This window comes from Hyla sarda, chromosome 2 (assembly GCF_029499605.1).
Source record: "Hyla sarda isolate aHylSar1 chromosome 2, aHylSar1.hap1, whole genome shotgun sequence".
Taxonomy (NCBI): Eukaryota; Metazoa; Chordata; class Amphibia; order Anura; family Hylidae; genus Hyla; species Hyla sarda.
In genome coordinates, this window is record NC_079190.1 from 47,096,310 (window position 1) to 47,119,257 (window position 22,948).

General features: G+C 43.4%; 1 protein-coding gene across 1 annotated transcript in view; it reads right to left on the reverse strand.

Annotated features, from left to right (window-relative positions):
- CRYL1 (crystallin lambda 1) overlaps positions 1–22,948 on the reverse strand; it is a 150,953-nt gene that overhangs the window by 13,596 nt on the left and 114,409 nt on the right. The window contains exons 5-6 of the mRNA XM_056561715.1: positions 18,420–18,614; positions 2,085–2,190 (exon numbers count right to left, since the gene is read on the reverse strand). Coding sequence (XP_056417690.1) covers positions 2,085–2,190; positions 18,420–18,614 — 301 coding nt within the window. The remainder of the gene's footprint in view (positions 1–2,084; positions 2,191–18,419; positions 18,615–22,948) is intronic.

A 22,948-nucleotide genomic window follows, 5' to 3' on the forward strand; every position in this document is an offset into this window, starting at 1 on the left:
AAAATGTGGACTTGGATAAGTAGCGCTGCATTAGATTATATATACCTGTATATATATATATATATATATATATATATATATATATATATATATATATATATACACACACAAAGGGAGATTTATCAAAACCTGTGCAGAGGAAAACTTGCCCAGTTGCCCATAGCAACCAATCAGATCGCTTCTTTCATTTTTCACAGGCCTTCATAAAAATGAAAGCAGCAAGCTAATTGGTTGCTATAGGCAACCGGGCAAGTTTTCCTCTGCACAGGTTTTGATAAATCTCCCCCACAGTGCATAGTGAAAGTATTCGGCCCCCTTGAACTTTTCGACCTTTTGCCACATTTCAGGCTTCAAACGTAAAGGTATAAAACTGTAATTTTTTGTGAAGAATCAACAACAAGTGGGACACAATCATGAAGTGGAACGAAATGTATTGGATATTTCAAACTTTTTTAACAAATAAAATACTGAAAAATTGGGCGTGCAAAATTATTCAGCCCCCTTAAGTTAATACTTTAGTGCCTTTTGTTGCGATTACAGCTGTAAGTCGCTTGGGGTATGTCTATCAGTTTTGCACAACGAGAGAATGACATTTTTTGCCCATTCCTCCATGTTTTGGATCATTGTCTAGTTGGAAGACAAATCTCCATCCCAGTCTCAGGTCTTTTGCAGACTCCATCAGGTTTTCTTCCAGAATGGTCCTGTATTTGGCTCCATCCATCTTCCCATCAATTTTAACCATCATCCCTGTCCCTGCTGAAGAAAAGCCCAAACCATGATGCTGCCACCACCATGTGTGACAGTGGGGATGGTGTGTTCAGGGTGATGAGCTGTGTTGCTTTTACGCCAAACATAATGTTTTGCATTGTTGCCAAAAAGTTTGATTTTGGTTTCATCTGACCAGAGCACCTTCTTCCACATGTTTGGTGTGTCTCCCAGGTGGCTTGTGGCAAACTTTAAATGACACTTTTTATGGATATCTTTAAGAAATGGCTTTCTTCTTGCCACTCTTCCATAAAGGTCAGATTTGTGCAGTATATGACTGATTGTTGTCCTATGGACAGAGTCACCCACCTCAGCTGTAGATCTCTGCAGTTCATACAGAGTGATCATGGGCCTCTTGGCTGCATCTCTGATCAGTCTTCTCCTTGTATGAGCTGAAAGTTTAGAGGGACGGCCAGGTCTTCGTAGATTTGCAGTGATCTGATACTCCTTCCATTTCAATATTATCACTTGCACAGTGCTCCTTGGGATGTTTAAAGCTTGGGAAATCTTTTAGTATCCAAATCCGGCTTTAAACTTCTCCACAACAGTATCTCGGACCTGCCTGGTGTGTTCCTTGTTCTTCATGATGCTCTCTGCGCTTTAAATGGACCTCTGAGGCTATCACAGTGCAGGTGCATTTATATGGAGACTTGATTACACACAGGTGGATTCTATTTATCATCATTAGTCATTTAGGTCAACATTGGATCATTCAGAGATCCTCAATGAACTTCTGGAGAGAGTTTGCTGCACTGAAAGTAAAGGGGCTGAATAATTTTGCACGCCCAATTTTTCAGTTTTTATTTGTTAAAAAAGTTTGAAATTTCCAATAAATTTCGTTCCACTTCATGATTGTGAAGCAAACAGAAAGCAGGTATCCCGGCTCAATCCCTGGTCTGGATGCTGGGCACGGAGTGGGTGTGGACCTCACCCGGATAAATCACGAAGAAAGAGAAGGACTCCAGCTCAGCTCAGGAAGATACGGCTTTATTCACATCTACGAGGCAACAGGTAACAGGGAGGAAGTGACGCGTTTCGGCCAGGTGCTGGCCGAAACGCGTCACTTCCTCCCTGTTACCTGTTGCCTCGTAGATGTGAATAAAGCCGTATCTTCCTGAACTGAGCCCGAGTCCTTCTCTTTCTTCGTGACTTCATGATTGTGTCCCACTTGTTGATTCTTAAACAATTACAGTTTTACTTCTTTATGTTTGAAGCCTGAAATGTGGTAAAAGGTCGAAAAGTTCAAGGGGGGCGAATACTTTCACTATGCACTGTATATTACTTTCTAGGTTTAGTTGTAGTTAAAATCCTGATCCTACCCTCTGCATTGAGGTGTGCAGTCTCCAGGGGACCTAGAAAAGCGTATCTCATCCCAAGACCTTCAGACATGACAGTGTCCACATCCCTCGGTGATATCACTCCATCCTGTTTGAAAAAAAAAAAAAAAAAGAGAGCACAGATATCAGAAAGAGACCCTATTAATGTTACAGCTTATCTATATAGCACCAACATAGCACAGCGCTGTAGACAGATTGTATTTACTCACATCAGTCTCTCTATTATCAGGCATGTATACATGCTAGGGCAGTGTTTCCCAAACAGGGTGCCTCCAGCTGTTGCAAAACTACAACTTCCAGCATGCCAGACAGCCGTTGGCTGTCCAGGAATGCTGGTAGTTGTAGTTTTGCAATGGCTGGAAGCGCCCTGGTTGACACACACTGTGCTATGGCATGGAAAGTTAAACACTATGCTGTTGCATAACTATGGGTTGTGTGCACTGGCTGCTGATAGAACACCCTGATATCCTGTACATTGTCTTACCAGTTAAGGAGACTGATAAAAGGCACCATTGTTTAGCTATACGTATACTTTTTTAAAAAAAAATTTATTTTAAACGAAATTTTTTTTGTGTTTTTCTGAGAAAAATCGATTCACAACCTTTTTTCATATTTAATCGTAAATTGCAGCATTATAAATGGAGGGCAGAATGACCAATCGCTGGATCATTTGTGCGGCCCTTGATTTACATTAATGTAAACAACACATCCTCTGGAGTCCATTCAGACCCAGATTATTACCTTGTGTAAAAGATCCTTAATTCCTTTCACTTGGAGGGACCTCCATATGTCGGACTTGTTTTTCCAGTACATTCAACAGATACTCAAATAGAGATTTGAGGAATTTGGAGGCCAAGTCAACACCAAGGCCACCAAGGTGCACCTGACCAGTCTCTTAGGACACAGATAAAGTTGAAAACTTTGGTGGAGGAGGAAACCATCAGTTCTCCACTCACCTAAAGGGGTGATCTACCTAATGGGGGAAGGGGTGGGAGTCTGCCTATCTCCCCAATTGGGAGTCTTCCTATCTACTTAATAAGGGGCCTACCTATCTACATAACATGGGGGTTACCTACCTAATGGGGGTGAGATTTTAGAGAAAAGGGTAAAATTAGGGAAAGGGGGGGTCTACTAATGTGGGAAATATTGTGCAAAGGGGGCACTCTTACTAGCAATCTTTTTTTTTTTTTAAATTAAGGTTTTGACAAGCAGGGCTCTGTACACCGAGGACAAGCAGGGCTCTGTACACCGAGGACAAGCAGGGCTCTGTACACCGAGGACAAGCAGGGCTCTGTACACCGAGGACAAGCAGGGCTCTGTACACCGAGGACAAGCAGGGCTCTGTACACTGAGGACAAGAAGGGCTCTGTACACTGAGGACAAGAAGGGCTCTGTACACTGAGGACAAGCAGGGCTCTGTACACTGAGGACAAGCAGGGATCTGTGCACTGAGGACAAGCAGGGATCTGTGCACTGAGGACAAGCAGGGATCTGTGCAGTGAGGCTCTATGACATGCCCCTGGCTCACACAGCAGGATGATTGACAAACCAGGAGCCTGCACAGAGCCCTGCTTGTCCTGCCCTCACTTCCTGTATTTGGTCTCCACACAGGGACACAGGCAATAGCTGCAGGGACAGCATTTTTTCACCCAAAAATATGCACATTTTTAAATCAATGTATATTACAAATATACATATAATGGTATTATCTACATTATATCAAAAGTTTTTGTAGGCGACTGGTACACTTTAATGGGGAGGGAGAACTTGCCTAATGCAAAGAATTCTTGTTGATAAGGGACAAGTAATAGGGGCTTTGCCTAACTGCCTACTCAGTGTGGTGTCTACTTATATGAGGGTTTACCTACTGTATGTATAACTTCTATGTAGTAAGCACAAAAGAAGGCACTGTCACTGTGTGAGCACCAAATGAGCATTATTACCATTTGGGCCCTAAAGATGGCAAGTTTGTAGGTGCTGAGAGTGCCCGAAAAGTAAGAAGACCAAGTTTTTTGTCCAGCAATTCTGCAGAAACAAGTCTCAGCTGAAAGAAGTCATAGTGGTCTAAGCCAAATGTTAGAAAAAAGGAAAGAGAGTGATCAGACTCCAATAAGACGTCCATACCTTTTCCAGTAAGGGCACTATTACATGTAAATACGAGAGCATTTTCGAAAACACATGTTCTTGAGTAATGTTAACAATTACATTGATCAAAAATGCTAAACACATAGGTCTTTAAAGATGTTCATATTTCTTCATGCTGTTTTTAAATGTGTTTTATTTGTCTTAAAACATGCTACAAAATGCTACATGTAATAGTCCACAAATGTATAAAAAAAATTGTCTCCAAAAGAAAGGGGGCGCACTCTGGTCCCATTAATTCTCTGGTCCCGCCAATGGCCTTACTTAAACCAGCAATATCTTTTTCAGCGTTTGTGCTACAGTAGCTCTTCTGTGGGATTAGGATTAATCCTTCACTCCCAACATCAATGAGTCTCGTGTGTCCATGACCTTAACGCTATTTCATCATGTCCTTCAAGACCACTATTAGTACCATGGTATACAATATGCTCAATATACAATTCACAATGATTGTTGCCAGCGTATCCCTTTGACTATTTACTGATTAGCCATACCATTAACCATTAACCCCTTAAGGACTCAGGGTTTTTCCGTTTTTGCACTTTCGTTTTTTCCTCCTTACCTTTTAAAAATCATAACCCTTTCAATTTTCCACCTAAAAATCCATATTATGGCTTATTTTTTGCGTCGCCAATTCTACTTTGCAGTGACATTAGTCATTTTACCCAAAAATGCACGGCGAAACGGAAAAAAAAATCATTGTGCGACAAAATCGAAAAAAAAAACGCCATTTTGTAACTTTTGGGGGCTTTCGTTTCTACGCAGTGCATATTTCGGTAAAAATTACACCTTATTATTCTGTAGGTCCATACGGTTAAAATGATACCCTACTTATATAGGTTTGATTTTGTCGCACTTCTGGAAAAAATCATAACTACATGCAGGAAAATTTATACGTTTAAAAATGTCATCTTCTGACCCCTATAACTTTTTTATTTTTCCACGTATGGGGTGGTATGAGGACTCATTTTTTGCGCCGTGATCTGAAGTTTTTATCGGTATGATTTTTGTTTTGATCGGACTTTTTGATCACTTTTTATTCATTTTTTAATGATATAAAAAGTGACCAAAATACGCTTTTTTGGACTTTGGAATTTTTTTGCGCGTACGCCATTGACCGTACGGCTTAATTAATGATATATTTTTATAGTTCGGACATTTACGCATGCGGCGATACCACATATGTTTATTTTTTATTTTTTTTACACTGTTTTATTTTTTTTATGGGAAAAGGGGGGTGATTCAAACTTTTATTAGGGAAGGGGTTAAATGACCTTTATTAACACTTTTTTTTAACATTTTTTTTGCAGTGTTATAGGTCCCATAGGGACCTATAACACTGCACACACTGATCTCTAATGCTGATCACTGGCGTGCATTAACACGCCTGTGATCAGCATTATCGGCGCTTGACTGCTCCTGCCTGGATCTCAGGCACGGAGCAGTCATTCGTCGATCGGACACCGGGGAGGCAGGTAAGAGCCCTCCCGGTGTCCGATCAGCTGTTCGGGACGCCGCGATTTCACCGCGGCGGTCCCGAACAGCCCGACTGAGCAGCCGGGTCACTTTCACTTTCACTTTAGAAGCGGCGGTCAGCTTTGACCGCCGCTTCTAAAGGGTTAATACCGCACATCGCCGCGATCGGCGATGTGTGGTATTAGCCGCGGGTCCCGGCCGTTGATTACCGCCGGGACCGACGCGATATGATGCGGGATCGCGGCGCGATCCCGCTTCATATCGCGGGAGCCGGCGCAGGACGTAAATATACGTCCTGCGTCGTTAAGGGGTTAAAGGGGTACTCCGGTGAAAACCTTTTTTCTTTTAAATCAAGTGGTGGCAGAAAGTTAAAAATATTTGTAAATTACTTCTATAAAAATATCTTAATCCTTCCAGTACTTATTAGCTGCTGAATGCTACAGAGGAAATTCCTTTCTTTTTGGAACACTGATGACATCACGAGCACAGTGCTCTCTGCTGACATCTCTGTCCATTTTAGCAACCATGAATAGCGGATGCATAGCAGATGTATGCTAAGGGCAGCATGGTGGCTCAGTGGTTAGCACTGCTGCCTTGCAGTGCTGGGGACTTGGGTTGAAATCCCACTAAGGACAACAATAAATAAAGTGTTATTATTATAATAACGTCAGCAGAGAGAACTGTGCTCGTGATGTCATCAGAGAGCATTCCAAAAAGAAAAGAATTTCCTCTGTAGTATTCAGCAGCTAATAAGTACAGGAAGGATTAAGATTTTTTAATAGAAGTAATTTAAAAATATGTTTAACTTTCTGCCACCAGTTGATTTAAAAGAAAAAAGGTTTTCACTGGAGTACCCCTTTAAATAGGTGAAGTAAATAACATGGATTATATTGTGACAATGGCCCCTGACATGAGAAGAAATGGCAAGTCTAAGGATGTGAGTGACTGTGACAAGTGCCCAATGACTTCTCAGTGTCTTGAGTTCTCTTCCTGTAATAGCATTAAGGTATTGATATAGTCACAGTAATGTATTTTGTAATTCTGTGGTAAGAATAAATGACATCACTCACCTTGAAGAGCCTGTCTAAAACAGAGAACAACAGAGAGGAAAAAACAAAGGAATTATTTACACGCTTTTTTTTAGCATGTTGACTCACGCCATCATCTCACGTTTAAAGAAAAAGGTGTAAAAACCCCAGAGCCAATTTACTGTCATATGGCTCTCACTAGTAGTGTTGAGCGGCATAGGCCATATTCGAATTCGCGAATATTCGCGAATATATGGACGAATATTCGTCATATATTCGCGAATATTCGCATATTCGTTATATTCCCGTTTTATTTTCGCATGTGCGAACATTCGCGTATGCGAAAACTATCATATGTGCACATTAGCATATACAAAATTAACATACGCGAAAATGCGCATATGTGAAAATTCGCATGTGCTAATTTTCGCATATGTGAATTTTCGCACGCCAGTCTCACACAGTAGTATTAGAGCCTTCTTTACACCACACAAGCTGGAAGCAGAGAGGGATGATCACTGTGATGTGTACTGTGAAAAAAAAAAAAAAAAAAAAAACGAATATTCGTAATTACGAATATATAGCGCTATATTCGCGAAATTCGCGAATTCGCGAATATGCGATATTCGCGAATAATATTCGAATTGCGAATATTCGTGAGCAACACTACTCACTAGTAATAATGCAGCCTTGAGCAACAATGTCCCTTAGTTTCTGTTTTGTCTTAAAATGTCCAAGTGGCTTGGACATGAAGCTATGACAAAAACTTTCTGAGACTTAGAAGGTGCCAATGCCAAAGCCCAAAGTAAAGATGTTCATCCATTTATTAAGTTTAGGCTCACATAAGCCTTCTGTAATGGGCAGACTACTGAATGTTGCCAAAATTTGAGCATAGGCGCCTGTATAGTTTAATTTAAAGGGGTATTCCAGGCAAAAACTTTTTTATATATATTTATCAACTGGCTCCGGAAAGTTAAACAGATTTGTAAATTACTTCTATTAAAAAATCTTAATCCTTCCAATAGTTATTAGCTTCCGAAGTTTTCTGTCTAACTGCTCAATGATGATGTCACGTCACGGGAGCAGTGCATGATGGGAGAATATCCCTTGCATGATGGGAGAATATCCCCATGGGAGCTGGACAGCTCCCGGGACGTGAGTCATCAGAAAGCAGTTAGACAGAAAACAGCAACTCAACTTCAGAAGCTAATAACTATTGGAAGTATTAAGATTTTTTTTTAATAGAAGTAATTTACAAATCTGTTTAACTTTCCGGAGCCAGTTGATATATAAAAAAAAAGTTTCTGCCTGGAATACCCCTTTAAGTTAAATAAGTGTATTGGTAGAACTATATGGAAGAATGTTGCATACACCTGAACAGGCTTCTGATGTAATGGCGGGAGGTGTTTAGCTCCACATGTTGATTGGTTGTTCTGTGATTTTCATGTCATAAAAAAGGGTTTTCTAGCAAAAATTTTGAAATTTTTAATTTGTTTCCAAACCTCTGATAAGTCTGGCACATCAGTATGCCACAATTCAGAATAAATCCATAGGCTCCATAACAGAGGCAATGTAAAACAGCAGAATGATTGACCGGGCAGAAAAAAAAAACTAAATCACTGGAAACATGCGGACTACCGATGAGCAGGGCCGGCATTAGGGGGGGGGGGGCAACGGGGGCAGTTGCCTAGGGCCCCCATCCAAAAGGGGCCCCTGAAAAGCTTTAGGGCATTACTAACAATACTGCATTTTGTGTAAAATCACTGAGTTTTTGCCGCAATTTGCTCAAAATTGCGGCAAAAATGCTGCAATATTACCGCAGTTTTGCACAAAATGCAGTATTGTTAGTATAGCCCTAATGCTGTCCAGGCTGCAGAGAGTCCATAGACAGCACTAATAGATTTGCTCTGGACCTTCTAGGACCTGCGATGAATCCTATAGGCTAGGACTCCTTATGATGTCATCGCAGGTCTTGGGAGATGCATAGTAAGTCTGTACTGTGTTTGGGGGCTTTGTGCAATGAATAAAAAAGAAGGTAATAAGATAATAAGGGAAAGTATAGGGGGTATTAAATATTAATTTACAGCACATATATTGCTGTAACCAGTGTGGAACCACTGACATATTGTGGGGGCTGAATTAAGATTTTAACCCCTTGAGGACACAGCTCATTTAGATTTTTGCCATAACTTTTATATTTTTCCATCCACAGACCCATATGGTACTTTTTTTTTGCACCATCTATTGTACTTTGTAATAACACCTTTCATTCTATCATAAAGTGTACAGTGCAACCAAAAAAATATTATTTTGTGGGGAAATTGAAAATATTTTTTATCAATTTAGCAAATTTTGGAGGATTATTTTTCATGCTATGTACTTTATGGTAAAGCTGACAGGTTCTCTTTATTCTGTAGGTCCATACGATTTAAATTATCCCCATATTATATGCTTTTCTATTTTACTGCTTTTAAACAACTGCTTAGAAGAACCCATGGTGCTGATTGTTGGGGCAAGGTCAGATGAGTCTGGGCATTTAAAACCTTTGAGACTAAGAACAATCCATGACACTGGCAGGTCTCAGCTTTGCAAAGGGGGCAGTGCATGCTATAAATTCTGCAGGGTGCCCAAACTTATGCAGACAAATTTTTGTTTTCTGTTATTTTGAAAGTGTAAATGATGGAAATAAAATCTTACTTTTGTTGCCATATTATAAGAATGTCTAATCTGTAATTTGATGCCTTTTGGAGATTTTTCCATCTTTCCTTGGCCTCTTTATGCACATTAATACAAATTTTTACCTGGGGTGCCCAAACTTTTGATCCCCACTGTAGCCATCTATGAGATGACGCATTCCTGTGCAGTACTAGCGCCGTTGTCCCCAGTTTGCGGAATATCCACATGGAGATTCTCTGTGTGGACATTCTGTTGTGTGAACATTGCCTTATAGTATATGTGGGAGTTATTACAGATAGGCAGCATTGAGAAGATCACTGTTTATCTGTGTGCGGTGACTATTACAAGAACAAGGTGACAGTATTAGGTTAGGGGTACATGCCAAAAATGGGTTGCACAGTCAAAGATCGCCATGTTGTTCTCCTTGAATTGTGCTGAATCTCAGCTAATGTAAGTAAATGTGGTCACACAGAGAAATCCAGCACAAATCAGTTCTTGCTCTTTAGGTGGTTTATTAAACCCTTAAAACAGCATCATAAAATGTATGCTTTCCTGTGACCCTATGGTCATACATTTTATGATGCCGTTTTGCGCTGGATTTCTCTACGTACAGTATATACTCGAATATAAATCAAGTTTTTCAGCACCATTTTTCGTGCCGAAAACGTCCCCCTCGGCTTATACTCGCGTGATGCAGACATACCGGTGGGGAGGGGATGGGCCGTCCATCGTCGCCCATCTATGCTGCAGGGACCGTCCGACTTTCAATGGGGAGGGTGAGCCGGTCCGGGCCGTCCATCTTGACCAGGAGGCCCTCTTCTCTGCTCCGGGCCGGCCCTGGACTAGTGACGCTGCGCCATGCAGGGACGTCCATGCGCAGCAGACATCTGTGACGTCAGGGGCGTCCCTACGCGGCGACGTCAATGCAGTGTCACTAATCCGGGGCCAGCCCGCAACGGAGAAGTGGGCTTCTCGGTCAAGATGGATGGCCTGAACCGGATCACCCTCCCCTCTAGAAATCGGACGTTCCCTGCAGCGACATTGGATGGCTGCTAGGGAAGGACCGACAGGGGGGTCTGGATGATGACAGAGGGGTATGAGGGGGATCTGGATAATGATATGGGGGGCAAGGGGGATCTGTATGATGGGGGGATGAGGGGGGTCTGGATGATGACAGAGGAGGGTGGGAATGATGACGGGGGGGGGGGGGGGATGATGTATTTCCCACCCTAGGCTTATACTCGAGTCAATAGGTTTTCCTGTGTTTTTGGGGTGAAATTAGTGGCCTCAGCTTATATTCGGAACGGCTAATAGGAGTATATACAGTATGTCCTTACAAGTTGCTGTTGCTCCACAGCTGTCCGTGCACTTCGTTCTTGCAGAGGGGGGAGCCGAGCTGATCTGCACTAAATGGGGTCACATTGCGACCCCCAAATTACCACAGCCACAAATTCTTCCTGGATGGGATTATTCGGAGCGCAACATAGTGATCTTTGGTCACGCAATCTGGGGGCCCCATTTTTGCCAAGGGCCACACTTAGTCTAAAATCGGCCCTGCCGATGAGGCCATTGGAAAAACCTATAGGTACCATATTACACCTCTGATATCTTTAGTGTTATGATTCGGCAGGCTGGAGGTGGATCCTCTGTGTCAGAGAGGGATTGGCGTGGACCGTGCCGGCGCACCGGTTCTAAGTTGCTACTGGTATTCACCAGAGCCCGCCACAAAGCGGGATGGTCTTGCAGCGGCGGTAGCAAGCAGGTCGTATCCACTGGCAACGGCTCAACCTCTCTGACTGCTGAGATAGACGCGGTACAAAAGGACAAGGCAAGAGCAAGGTCGGACGTAGCAGAAGGTCAGGGCAGGCAGCAAGGGTCGTAGTCAGGGGCAACAGCAGAAGGTCTGGAACACAGGCTTTGGACAACACTAAACGCTTTCTCTGGCACAAGGCAACAAGATCAGGCAAGGAAGGGAAGGGGAAGTGAGGTTATATGGACAGGGAGCAGGTGGAAGCTAATTAGACTGATTGGGCCAGGCACCAATCATTGGTGCACTGGCCCTTTAAATCTTAGAGAGCTGGCGCGTGCGCGCCCTAGAGAGCGGAGCCGCGCGCGCCAGAACATTACAGACGGGGACCGGGACAGGTAAGTGGCTTGGGATGCGATTCGCGAGCGGGCACGTCCCGTTATGCGAATCGCATCCCCGTCGTGAATGTCAGTGCAGCGCTCCTGGTCAGCGGGTCTGACCGGGGTGCTGCAGAGAGGAGAACGCCGCGAGCGCTCCGGGGAGGAGCAGGGACCAGGAGCGCTCGGCGTAACAGTACCCCCCCCCCCTTAGGTCTCCCCCTCTTTTTGTCTCTTTGTCCCTTCAAATGAGACAAGAACATAGGGGGCGACTCTTGAGTTTCCTTCCGGAAAAAGAAGTCCTGGGAAGCAACATCAACGGCAGGCAATCCAGAAGAAGTGGGAATGGGGAGGGGGGGCAGAGGGTGAAGCTTGTCACAGGGCAGAGTGTTACCAGGAAGGGGGCTATGAGGAGCAGATGTGAGGCATCGTTTGTGACAAGCAGGACCCCAATTCTTGATCTCCCCGGTGGTCCAGTCAAGGGTGGGAGAATGACGTTGGAGCCATGGCAGACCAAGGAGGACTTCAGAGGTGCAGTTGGGCAGAACAAAAAATTAAATTTTCTCGTGATGCAGTCCAATGCTCATAAGCAGGGGTTCTGTGCAGTAACGCACAGTGCAGTCCAATTTTACTCCGTTGACCGAAGAAATGTAGAGCGGCTTGACGAGACGGGTCATCGGGATGAAGAACCTATTTACCACAGGGGCCAGAATAAAATTTCCAGCAGAACCAGAGTCCAAGAAGGCCATAGCTGAGAAGGAGGAGTTGGCAGAAGGAGCAATCCGCACGGGCACAGTGAGACGTGGAGAAGCAGAATTCACACCAAGGGACGCCACCCCCATTTGAACAGGGTGCGTGCGTGCGTTTCCCAGACGTGGAGGACGAATAGGGCAATCCACCAAGAAATGCTCGGTACTAGCGCAGTACAGACATACACTTTTATCTCTGTGGCGAGTCCTCTCTTCATGGGTCAGGCGAGACCGATCCACTTGCATAGCCTCCTCGGCGGGAGGCACAGGGGTAGATTGCAAAGGATACTGGGAGAGAGGTGCCCAGAGATCAAGGTCCTTTTCCTGGCGGAGCTCCTGGTGTCTTTCGGAAAAACGCTTGTCGATGCGGGTGGCCAAAAGGATAAGTTCTGACAGGTTAGCTGGAATTTCTCGTGCGGCCAGTACATCTTTGATGTTGCTGGATAAGCCTTTCTTGAAGGTCGCGCAGAGGGCCTCATTGTTCCAGGCTAGCTCTGAGGCAAGGGTGCGAAACTGGATGGTGTATTCGCCTACGGAAGAAGTTCCTTGAACTAGGTTCAGCAAAGCAGTCTCGGCAGAGGAGGCCCGGGCTGGCTCCTCGAAGACACTACGGACTTCAGCGAAGAAGAAGGACTGGACTGTGGCTGTGGCAGGATCATTGCGGTCCCAGAGCGGTGTGGCCCAAGACAAGGCCTTTCCAGACAGAAGACTAACTACGAAAGCCACCTTAGACCGTTCTGTAGGAAATTGGTCTGACAACATCTCCATATGTAGGGAACATTGAGACAGGAAACCACGGCAGAGTCTAGAGTCTCCATCAAATTTGTCCGGCAGGGACAAGCGGAGGCTAGGAGCGGGCACTCGCTGCGGAGGGGGTGCAGGAACTGGCGGAGGAGATGGTTGCTGCTGTAGCAGTGGCAGAAGTTGCTGTAACATGGCGGTCAACTGCGACAGCTGCTGTCCTTGTTGGGCGATTTGCTGAGATTGCTGGGCGACCACCGTGGGTAGGTCAGCGAGACTTGGCAGCGGCACCTCAGCGGGATCCATGGCCGGATCTACTGTTATGATTCGGCAGGCTGGAGGTGGATCCTCTGTGTCAGAGAGGGATTGGCGTGGACCGTGCCGGCGCACCAGTTCTAAGTTGCTACTGGTATTCACCAGAGCCCGCCGCAAAGCGGGATGGTCTTGCAGCGGCGGTAGCAACCAGGTCGTATCCACCGGCAACGGCTCAACCTCTCTGACTGCTGAGATAGATGCGGTACAAAAGGACAAGGCAAGAGCAAGGTCGGACGTAGCAGAAGGTCAGGGCAGGCAGCAAGGGTCGTAGTCAGGGGCAACAGCAGAAGGTCTGGAACACAGGCTTTGGACAACACTAAACGCTTTCTCTAGCACAAGGCAACAAGATCCGGCAAGGAAGGGAAGGGGAAGTGAGGTTATATGGACAGGGAGCAGGTGGAAGCTAATTAGACTGATTGGGCCAGGCACCAATCATTGGTGCACTGGCCCTTTAAATCTTAGAGAGCTGGCGCGCGCGTGCCCTACAGAGCGGAGCCGCGCGCGCCAGAACGTGACAGCCGGGGACCGCGACAGGTAAGTGGCTTGGGATGCGATTCGCAAGCGGGCGCGTCCCGCTATGTGAATCGCATCCCCGTCGTGAATGTCAGTGCAGCGCTCCCGGTCAGCGGGTCTGACCGGGGCGCTGCAGAGAGGAGAACACCGCGAGCGCTCCGGGGAGGAGCAGGGACCCGGAGCGCTCGGCGTAACATTTAGGAGCATTAATATGCTAATCCATTTAAGGCCCACTACTGGTATATCTACAATGGTTGTGGGTTTGTGACAATACACAATATTTTATACCAGAGCATACCACTAATTTACTACCATCTAACCATCTACTGAAAGGGATTTTCCCAGTAACAACATTTATCATAAACTTACAGGATAGATAAATGTTCTAAGTGGAAATACCCCTTTAATGGCTGACAGGAGCTTAAGAGACACCAACCTCTTCCTGGTATGATGTAGGAGCTGTGCTGTGACCAAATCAGAACAATCCTTCCTGCGATCCACCCTTTCCTTATAAAGCTACTATACTGAAACAATCAAAAGCTGAGTCAGAAGCTGCTGAGAATTGTGAAATGGGAGAAATATATATACATATACACACAGAATACCTATATTTTTTATTCTTTCTCCTGTGCTCCTGTTGTTCCATCATATGCGCTTTTAGAGGGGGGTGGTTGCTGCTGCCTGGGAAGAGGGCAAAAGTGCCCTCCTGGGGACATAAGCAATGACGCGGCAGGCGGATCGCCAAGTGGTGACACAGCTTATCACCCTCCCTGAAGCTAGGAGAAAAGGGTCAAATACAGTATAAGCACTGAGGGGCGCCATTATAGTAGAGAGTGTGCCGCACAAGCCATGGCAGGTTTTTCCCTGCTGGGTACTGGGTGTTGGCCTGCCGCAACAGGGCATGACAACCAAGCACCGGGAAGCCAGCTGTGACAACAGGGCCCTCAGATACTGTACCAAGCTGTAAAAAAAATAAAAAAAAATAAAAAGACTTTATTACCATGTTCTCCTCCCTATAACTTTTTTATTTTTCCACATATGGAGCTGTTTTAGGGTTTGTTTTTTGCGACATGAGCTGTAGTTTTTAACACTACCACTTGTGTTGTTCTGGCTTTTTGATAACTTTTTATTACATTTTTTTGGGATGGAATGTAACCAAAAAAATCAGCAATTTTGGCTTTTGGAATTTTACACTGTTCACTGTGTAGGATCAGAAACAATTTAAATAGTTCAGACAATTACGCATGCAACGATACCAAATGCGATTTTCTTCTTGTTTGTACAGGCTTTTATTTAAAAAAATTAGAAAAGGGGGTGATTTGAATTTTTATTAGGGGAGTATTTTTTTAATTATTTTTAAAAACATATATATATATATGCATATTATTATTATTTTTACACACTTTTTGCTCCCACTAGGGGCCTATCATAAGCCATCATTAGAAGGCTAACTTAGATCAATGTAATGCTATTGCATTACATTGATCCTTGAAATCTGTGCTTGATTGCTAAAGGCTGCCAAAGGAAGCCTTAAGCAATCACAGATCCAGGGAAGATGCTGAGAACAAGGGTTAAGGCCTCGGGTTTCCCTAGCAACCCATGGCAATTAATGTTTAAATGCCGTGAGCTGTATAGATCACGGTATTTAAACAGTTAAATGACGGACATCGGAGCGATCTCTGATGTCAGTCATTACCGGCAGATGTCAGCTGCTGATAGCAGCGGACATCCCCTGGTTATGACGTGGACCCGACCAGCGCGTCGGCTTCATGTCCGCTCACTCGACCCATGGCGTACAATATATGTCATCGGTCAGAAAGGGGTTAAGAGAAGTACTGGTGAGGTAGAAAGCTGCATCCCTCCTCACCAGAAAAGTTAGAAAGAATCTGTCAGGAAGACTGCTGTGTGATCGGGTATGTGTCATCTTCAGGAGGCCACCTCTGAGGTTGGTTGACAGAAAACTTTGCTGATGCTTTTCAGGCTATACAAACCTACTCCTAAATTTTACTAATGTCATATAGCCTGAAACACTTCAGCAAATTTTTTAACTAACTGTGCTTTTCTATGTGAAATAAAGCATTGAAGATATAAAGTTACCGTGCTGGGCATCAAAATAATATTCTCTGGTACCAACAGAGCCAAATGAACTTTGTGATAGTAGGAGATTGGTCAGAGAACAAGTGTATTGGCATGCACCGGTCTTTTAGGAACCTGAAGATGTGGGAAGCAGGTGCGGAAGACTCAGGAAAGCTACAGCAAAGAAAGTTATGAAAACACGGGATTGAAGCCCTTTCGTAAGCAGGGAATGACATTGGTCCTTATCGTCAGTGAAGATATTAGATCCTAATAGATCCTATAAGATCTTTGACTTCATAAATTGCAGCAGTAAAAATGTAGTATACATAGCTTGCTGCACATGTCCCAAAATATATGTGGGCAAAACAACTCAAGAAGTCAGACGTAGGATTGGTAAACATCTCAGCACTATTAGAACCAATGCTGATACTCCATTGGCCAAACACATTAGGGCCTTACATAACAATAGGACTGACCAGATTAAGTTTTGGGGATTACGACAAATCAAGATGGGGACAAGAAAAGGAGATGTAAATAGAGTATTACTCAGAGAAGAGGCCAAGTGGATATATAGGTTGAGAACAAGAAGTCCAGATGGATTAAATGAAGGCTTCTCTTTTACAGCGTTCTTGGAGAATTAATATTATGATTCATTACTATTTGAGAATTTAATAGCATTAGAAAATTGAGCACTGGATAATTAACCCTCTCCCCTACACTCTGTGCTGTCTAACAGAAAGATTATACGATATCAACCAATATCGAAATTTGACTCTCTTCCCCCATCACATTCTGGATTCAGGGATCAAAAAAAGCCTAATGACGACGTGAATACATCCTACATATACTCATCAATGGGAATATTATGCATATACAGAGATTCCTTGGGCACCAATGTCCATGTATGTCCATGTACTATCATGGACATTGGATATATGATTCAGTTTAGTTATATATGGTGTCCTCTAAAATTACCAATATTCACTGTACATGAAGCATTAGGTTATACCCAATAACATCTATACTTACCATCCATATCTATATATTTCAATCCAGAATCTATTATTATTACCCTTCACTACGATGGCCCCTGTCACTACCAAGCTCACACATATAGAATATTAATCATCAGAACAAGAAAAGTTCAAAAATATCAAAATAATGTATCTTACAAATATATGCATTAGAATAATAAAAGTTCCTAAACATTGAAATAATGAACCTCACAAATATATGTTGTATTTATTGAATTCACTGTTTGCGGTGATATAATGGGCTTATATACTTAGTATATGCAAGGTATTAGCAGGTCTAAGAATACAACTAATATGTGGTTCACAACTACTATCATAGCTGTGTTTGAATTGAGACCGCAGACATATATACAATCCACCATAGGAACATCTCGAGTTGGACGCAGGCGCAGTCTCCTATTTTGTCTCACAATAAATCTAAGTCCACTGACATGCGCGAACGTTGGATCGCCGTGGACCGGACATGCGCAGTTACTTGTAAATGCGATTGTTTATCTCTAAGTGCGGAGACATGCGCGAACGGCAGAACATCGCAGAACGGACATGCGCAGTTGTCTATAATTGTGTTAGGACATTACCAAGTGCGAAGACATGCGTCGCGCATCATATATACGTAACGTGAGTGACAGGGCATGAAGAATACTGATTGGTTGGGTAGAGATCAAAACATCATGACGTGACAAGACCGGACTGGTCAGTCACCTCACTTGTGCTCAGATAGGTTGATTAATCGGCGCACAATGATGCAACGGATTTGACATCACCAACAGAGGATATAAAAGGGAGAGCGGACCAAACGAACGGCCATTAGCCTCTGTACCTTGATAAAGTTGGTCTATCCAACGAAACGTCGGGAAGCGGAGGGCTGTTCATATTTTAATTAGCAGCTACCAGTGCTTTTCTGTTTATATAGTGGCATCCATAGATCAGTGTTAGTATAGCACAATACCAATACAAACGAAGTTATAGGACGCTTATATGCTATCCAAGCAACTACTAGCTGTGTTTTTAATCACAATACCGGAGCTCATATCTATTTTAAATGATCTAATAAAATTTAGTTTTAAGGGGGGTTTCTAGTTTAGGGTTAACCCCTTGGGGGGCGACCCCTAAAGGTTGTTGTTACATATATTTGCCCTGGAATCCCTGGGGAATTCTGTTGTTGTGTTTCTTATCGTCAGTGAGACTTATAATACACACAATACACTCTTCCTATCTCAGGCATTGATACTAGTGAACATTCTATAAGGACTCCTCCCCAGGTAACCAGTATCCATGAAAGAGTCCAATGCAAGCACAAGGAGAAAATATAGATTTTTACATCACATAACAGACTCACACTGTACTTCCTAGCTTCCCTAGAACAATGTAACATAGCAAGATATTACATCATTCAATACTAACTGCAGCACACAGATTGTGTCTACTGTGCACATACTGTACCTGGACAAGTCTCCATGCCTCGCTGATCACCGCGTACTGGAGCCGATTCAACACAAACCCATCAGTCTCCTTCATTAATTTTACAGGTGACTGACCGATTTTCTTCATGAGAGCGTATGTTCTCTCCACTGTGACTGCTTCTGTCTGTGGGTGGGGAACCAGTTCAACCAAGGGAACATAATATGGTGGATTCACCTGTTAGGCAGAATAAAAGAGAAACCAATTATTACTTCAAAAGTAAAGATTCTCTCCAGCCCTAACAGTATTTGCTGTATGCTCCAGAGGAAGTTATGTAGTTCTTTCCAATCTGACACTGTGCGCTCTGCTGCCACCTCTGTCTCCATCAGGAACTGTTCAGAGCAGGAGAGGTTTGCTCTGGGGGTTTGCTCCTGCTCAAGACAGTCCCTGAAATGGGCAGAGGTGGCAGCAGATAGCACTGTGACAAATTGGAAAGAACTACATAACTTTCTTTAGGCAAATTGAAGCTGATAAGTACTGGAAGGCTTAAGATTTTTAAACAGAGGTAATTTACAAATCTCTAATTATCTGGGACCAGTTGGTTTAAAAATATGTTGTTTTATTTGTAATACTCCTTTAAGAGCAGATGTAAAATTGGTGGGTGAAACCGCTGAACCTTCAAGTCACTCCAGCTCAACATGGTGCATCCCAAGAACTGCATTTAAATGGGCACTAAAAGATCCAAAAACTTTTTATATGTCGTAACTGATGAAAATTAACAACATTTTGTAATATGGTTGTTTAAATTTTTTTTTTTTTTTTCAGCATCATGATTGCCCATGACAAGAGATAACTCATGGACAAGGCTGCATGAGCAGACCCAACAATCACCTCCCACCACCACAAGGAGGGACACGCCCCCTTCCCTGAGAGGATTTCTAACACTGTGAGCAAATGAAAAGAGAGATTTTTATAATAAATATACGGTAGGTGATAGAGGCAGAAAAATTAGATGTACATGGATGGGGTTAGGTACTGAGTAAGATATTTTTTGTGGAACAGATATTCTTTAACCTCTTAATACTTCCATGGTGAATATATACATTACATAGTTAGTACGGTCAAAAAAAGACATATGTCCATCAAGTTCAACCAGGGAATTAAGGGGTAGGGGTGTGGCGGGATATTGGGGAAGGGATGGGATTTTATATTTCTTCATAAGCATTAATGTTATTTTGTTCCAGGAATGTATCTAATCCTGTTTTAAAGCTGTTAATTGTTCCTGCTGTGACCAGTTCCTGAGGTAGACCGTTCCATAAATTCACAGTCCTCACGGTAAAGAAGGCGTGTCGCCCCTTGAGACTAAACTTTTTCTTCTCCAGACGGAGGGAGTGCCCCCTCGTCCTTTGGGGGGGTTTAACCTGGAACAGTTTTTCTCCATATTTTTTGTATGGGCCATTAATATACTTATATACGTTTATCATATCCCCCCTTAAACGTCTCTTCACAAGACTAAACAATTGTAACTCCTTTAATCGCTCCTCATAGCTAAGATGTTCCATGCCCCATATTAGTTTAGTCGCGCGTCTCTGCACCCTTTCCAACTCCGCAGTGTCCCTTTTATGGACAGGTGCCCAAAACTGAACAGCATATTCCAGGTGAGGCCGTACCAATGCTTTATAAAGGGGGAGGATTAAGTGTGTATGGCCTGGGATCAGGAACTGAGCCAACTTGTGAGTGGATGACAGATGCTATTTGTAGCTGACCCCCCCCCCCCCCCCATCAGTGACACCAAAGGCATCAGAGTTCAACTCAATACTGGGTATTTAACCTCATAGTTGTCAAAGACATTAGCGATTGATGTGTACCAGTCCTGTCATGTCACCAATGACAGCCCCTGCACCCTCCATGGCTGCAATGTAAAATCGATCTATATTATTATTACAACCTGCCAGAGGCAATGTTCTGTATGGGCAATCAAAATGTAGTAAAACATAACAAAAACTATATAACTTGGATATCGCTTTAACAGTCCTGACCTACAGAATAAAAATAGAAAATATGTCAGTCTTACAGTGTTAGCGGGAGCGGGAATCCATCCGAATGTAGTCACTAGGTGGCTACATTTGGGCCATTGAAATGAATGAAGCCCGCTGCAGTAAACCACAGTATACATCTGCTGCCAGAGGCGTAGCTTGAGAGTTGTGGGTTAAAGGGATACTCTTCCCCTAGACATGTAATCCCCTATCCAAATGATAGGTCATAACATGTCTAGGGGTGGAGTACCTCTTAAAATATGAAGTTTGTCTAATTTTATGTATGCAAATAGCTGCTTACAGCATTCATCTGTAAGATCGATAGATAAGGCTTATAGGAAATCTCAACCCATTATCACTATTTAATGCATTGGATTTGGAACCAAGTACCAGACATACTGTGCCAACTATTATAAAGGTACAGTATACTGTATAAACAGATTAAATAAAGACTCTTGGACATAAAGCTGCATTGGGTATTTCTTTGGTGCTTTGGAAATAATTAGAGATGAGCGAACTTACAGTAAATTCGATTCGTCACGAACTTCTCGGCTCGGCAGTTGATGACTTATCCTGCGTAAATTAGTTCAGCCTTCAGGTACTCCGGTGGGCTGGAAAAGTTGGATACATTCCTAGGAAAGAGTCTCCTAGGACTGTATCCACCTTTTCCAGCCCACCGGAGCACCTGAAGGCTGAACTAATTTACGCAGGATAAGTCATCAACTGCCGAGCCGAGAAGTTCGTGACGAATCGAATTTACTGAAGTTCGCTCATCTCTAGAAATAATATATTTTGTTAGATATGAATGGTTGTAGCAACCAAAATAATTGCTCTAACCATCTTACACATTAATAGGTATAATTAACCTACATCCCAGGAGCTACTGTATGTCACGGAAAGTTGCAGTCTACTTAGTTTGGGAGGGAAAACTTCATTTTTATTGCTTGCACAGCTTGTAAAACACAAACTGGCAATAAATAATGGATGCTGGAATACTATATCCCAGTGCTTTTAGGAGATTACTTAACTAAAGAAAAATTAAAACCCAAAAGTAACAAACCAGACATAATGACTCAATCTGCTGGAAAACAATAGGGCCAAATACAACCGAAGCTCATGGTTTTTTGTTTTTTCCCCTATCGAATAAACCCATAAATGAAGATGTACAGTATGTCAGTGCCAAAATACTGCTACAAATCAGGGGTTCCCCCTGCAGTGGACCAGACCCCTCCATGTATTACATGACCAGCCATTCATTTAAATAGATGCCATGTTATATTACATGTTCCATACAAAGGCGGCTGCAGGAAAAAATGTATAGCTGGCCTCAACGTCTCCTGCCAAGTACAGTTTATCAAGGAGAGCTCGACTTGTGGTGACAAGCAGATTGACAGGCCAGCATTATCAATAAAAAAGGCTGGCAAGTTGGGTTCACACATAGTATTTTGATACATTTTGGTCAGTATTTTAGCCAAACACAGGAGTGGGTCCAAAACACAGAAAAAGGTGAAAATATTTCCATTATAATTTTTTTCTGTGTCCAATCCACTCTTGGTTTTGGCCAAAATACTGACCAAGTTCTAACCAAAATATTAAAGGGGTATTCCGGGCAAAAACATTTTATCCCCTATCCAAAAGGATAGGGAATAAGATGTCTGATCGTGGAGGGCCCGCTGCTGAGACCCCTCCGCGATCTCCCTACAGCACCCGCTTTCTATGCAGGTGCTGAATCTCCAGTTTCGGAAACCTATTGGGGTTTCCGGGACTGGGGACGTGACGTCACGCCATGCCCCCTCCATTCATGTCTATGCCCCCTCCCATAGACATGAATGGAGGTGGCGTGGCGTGACGTCACGTCCCCAGTCCTGGAAACCAAGAGGTTTCAGAAACAGGAGATTCAGCCCCCGCATAGAATGCGGGTGCTGCAGGGAGGTCGCGAGGGGTCTCAGCAGCGGGCCCCCCGTGATCAGACATCTTATCCCCTATCCTTTGGATAGGAGATAAAATGTTTTTGACCGGAATACCCCTTTAAATGTGATCCCAGCATTATGGTGAGATGAGGTGGACATTTGGGAATGTTTTAGATAACTGACACCTTGGTAACTAATATTTCAGTTGACACTGTGACATATCTACATAACATAAATGGATAGCGAGTTGGCTCATCTGGTTCTTACTGTACATTAAAGAAGATGTTCAGTGGGTCTGACTGCTGGGCCCCCCCGCGATCTCCCGTACAGGGCCCCATATGGGAGATCGCGTGGGGTCCCAGCAATCGGACCCCCTGCAATCAGACGCATATTCCCTATCCTGCAAATAGAAGATCTGTTCCTTACTGCTGGACATCTTTATCAATCATTAATGTTTTTTATGTTTTTCTATGGTATTTGGAGTGATTGTGGATTAAACATTTAATCAGATATCTGCAACACATAAAGTCCTCCACTTGTTGGCCAATGTAAGATACTCAGTAGTTGCTTATCAGAGAAGAGATCTTTTACCTTTTACCAAATCTAGGTCAGCACTAGCTAAAAA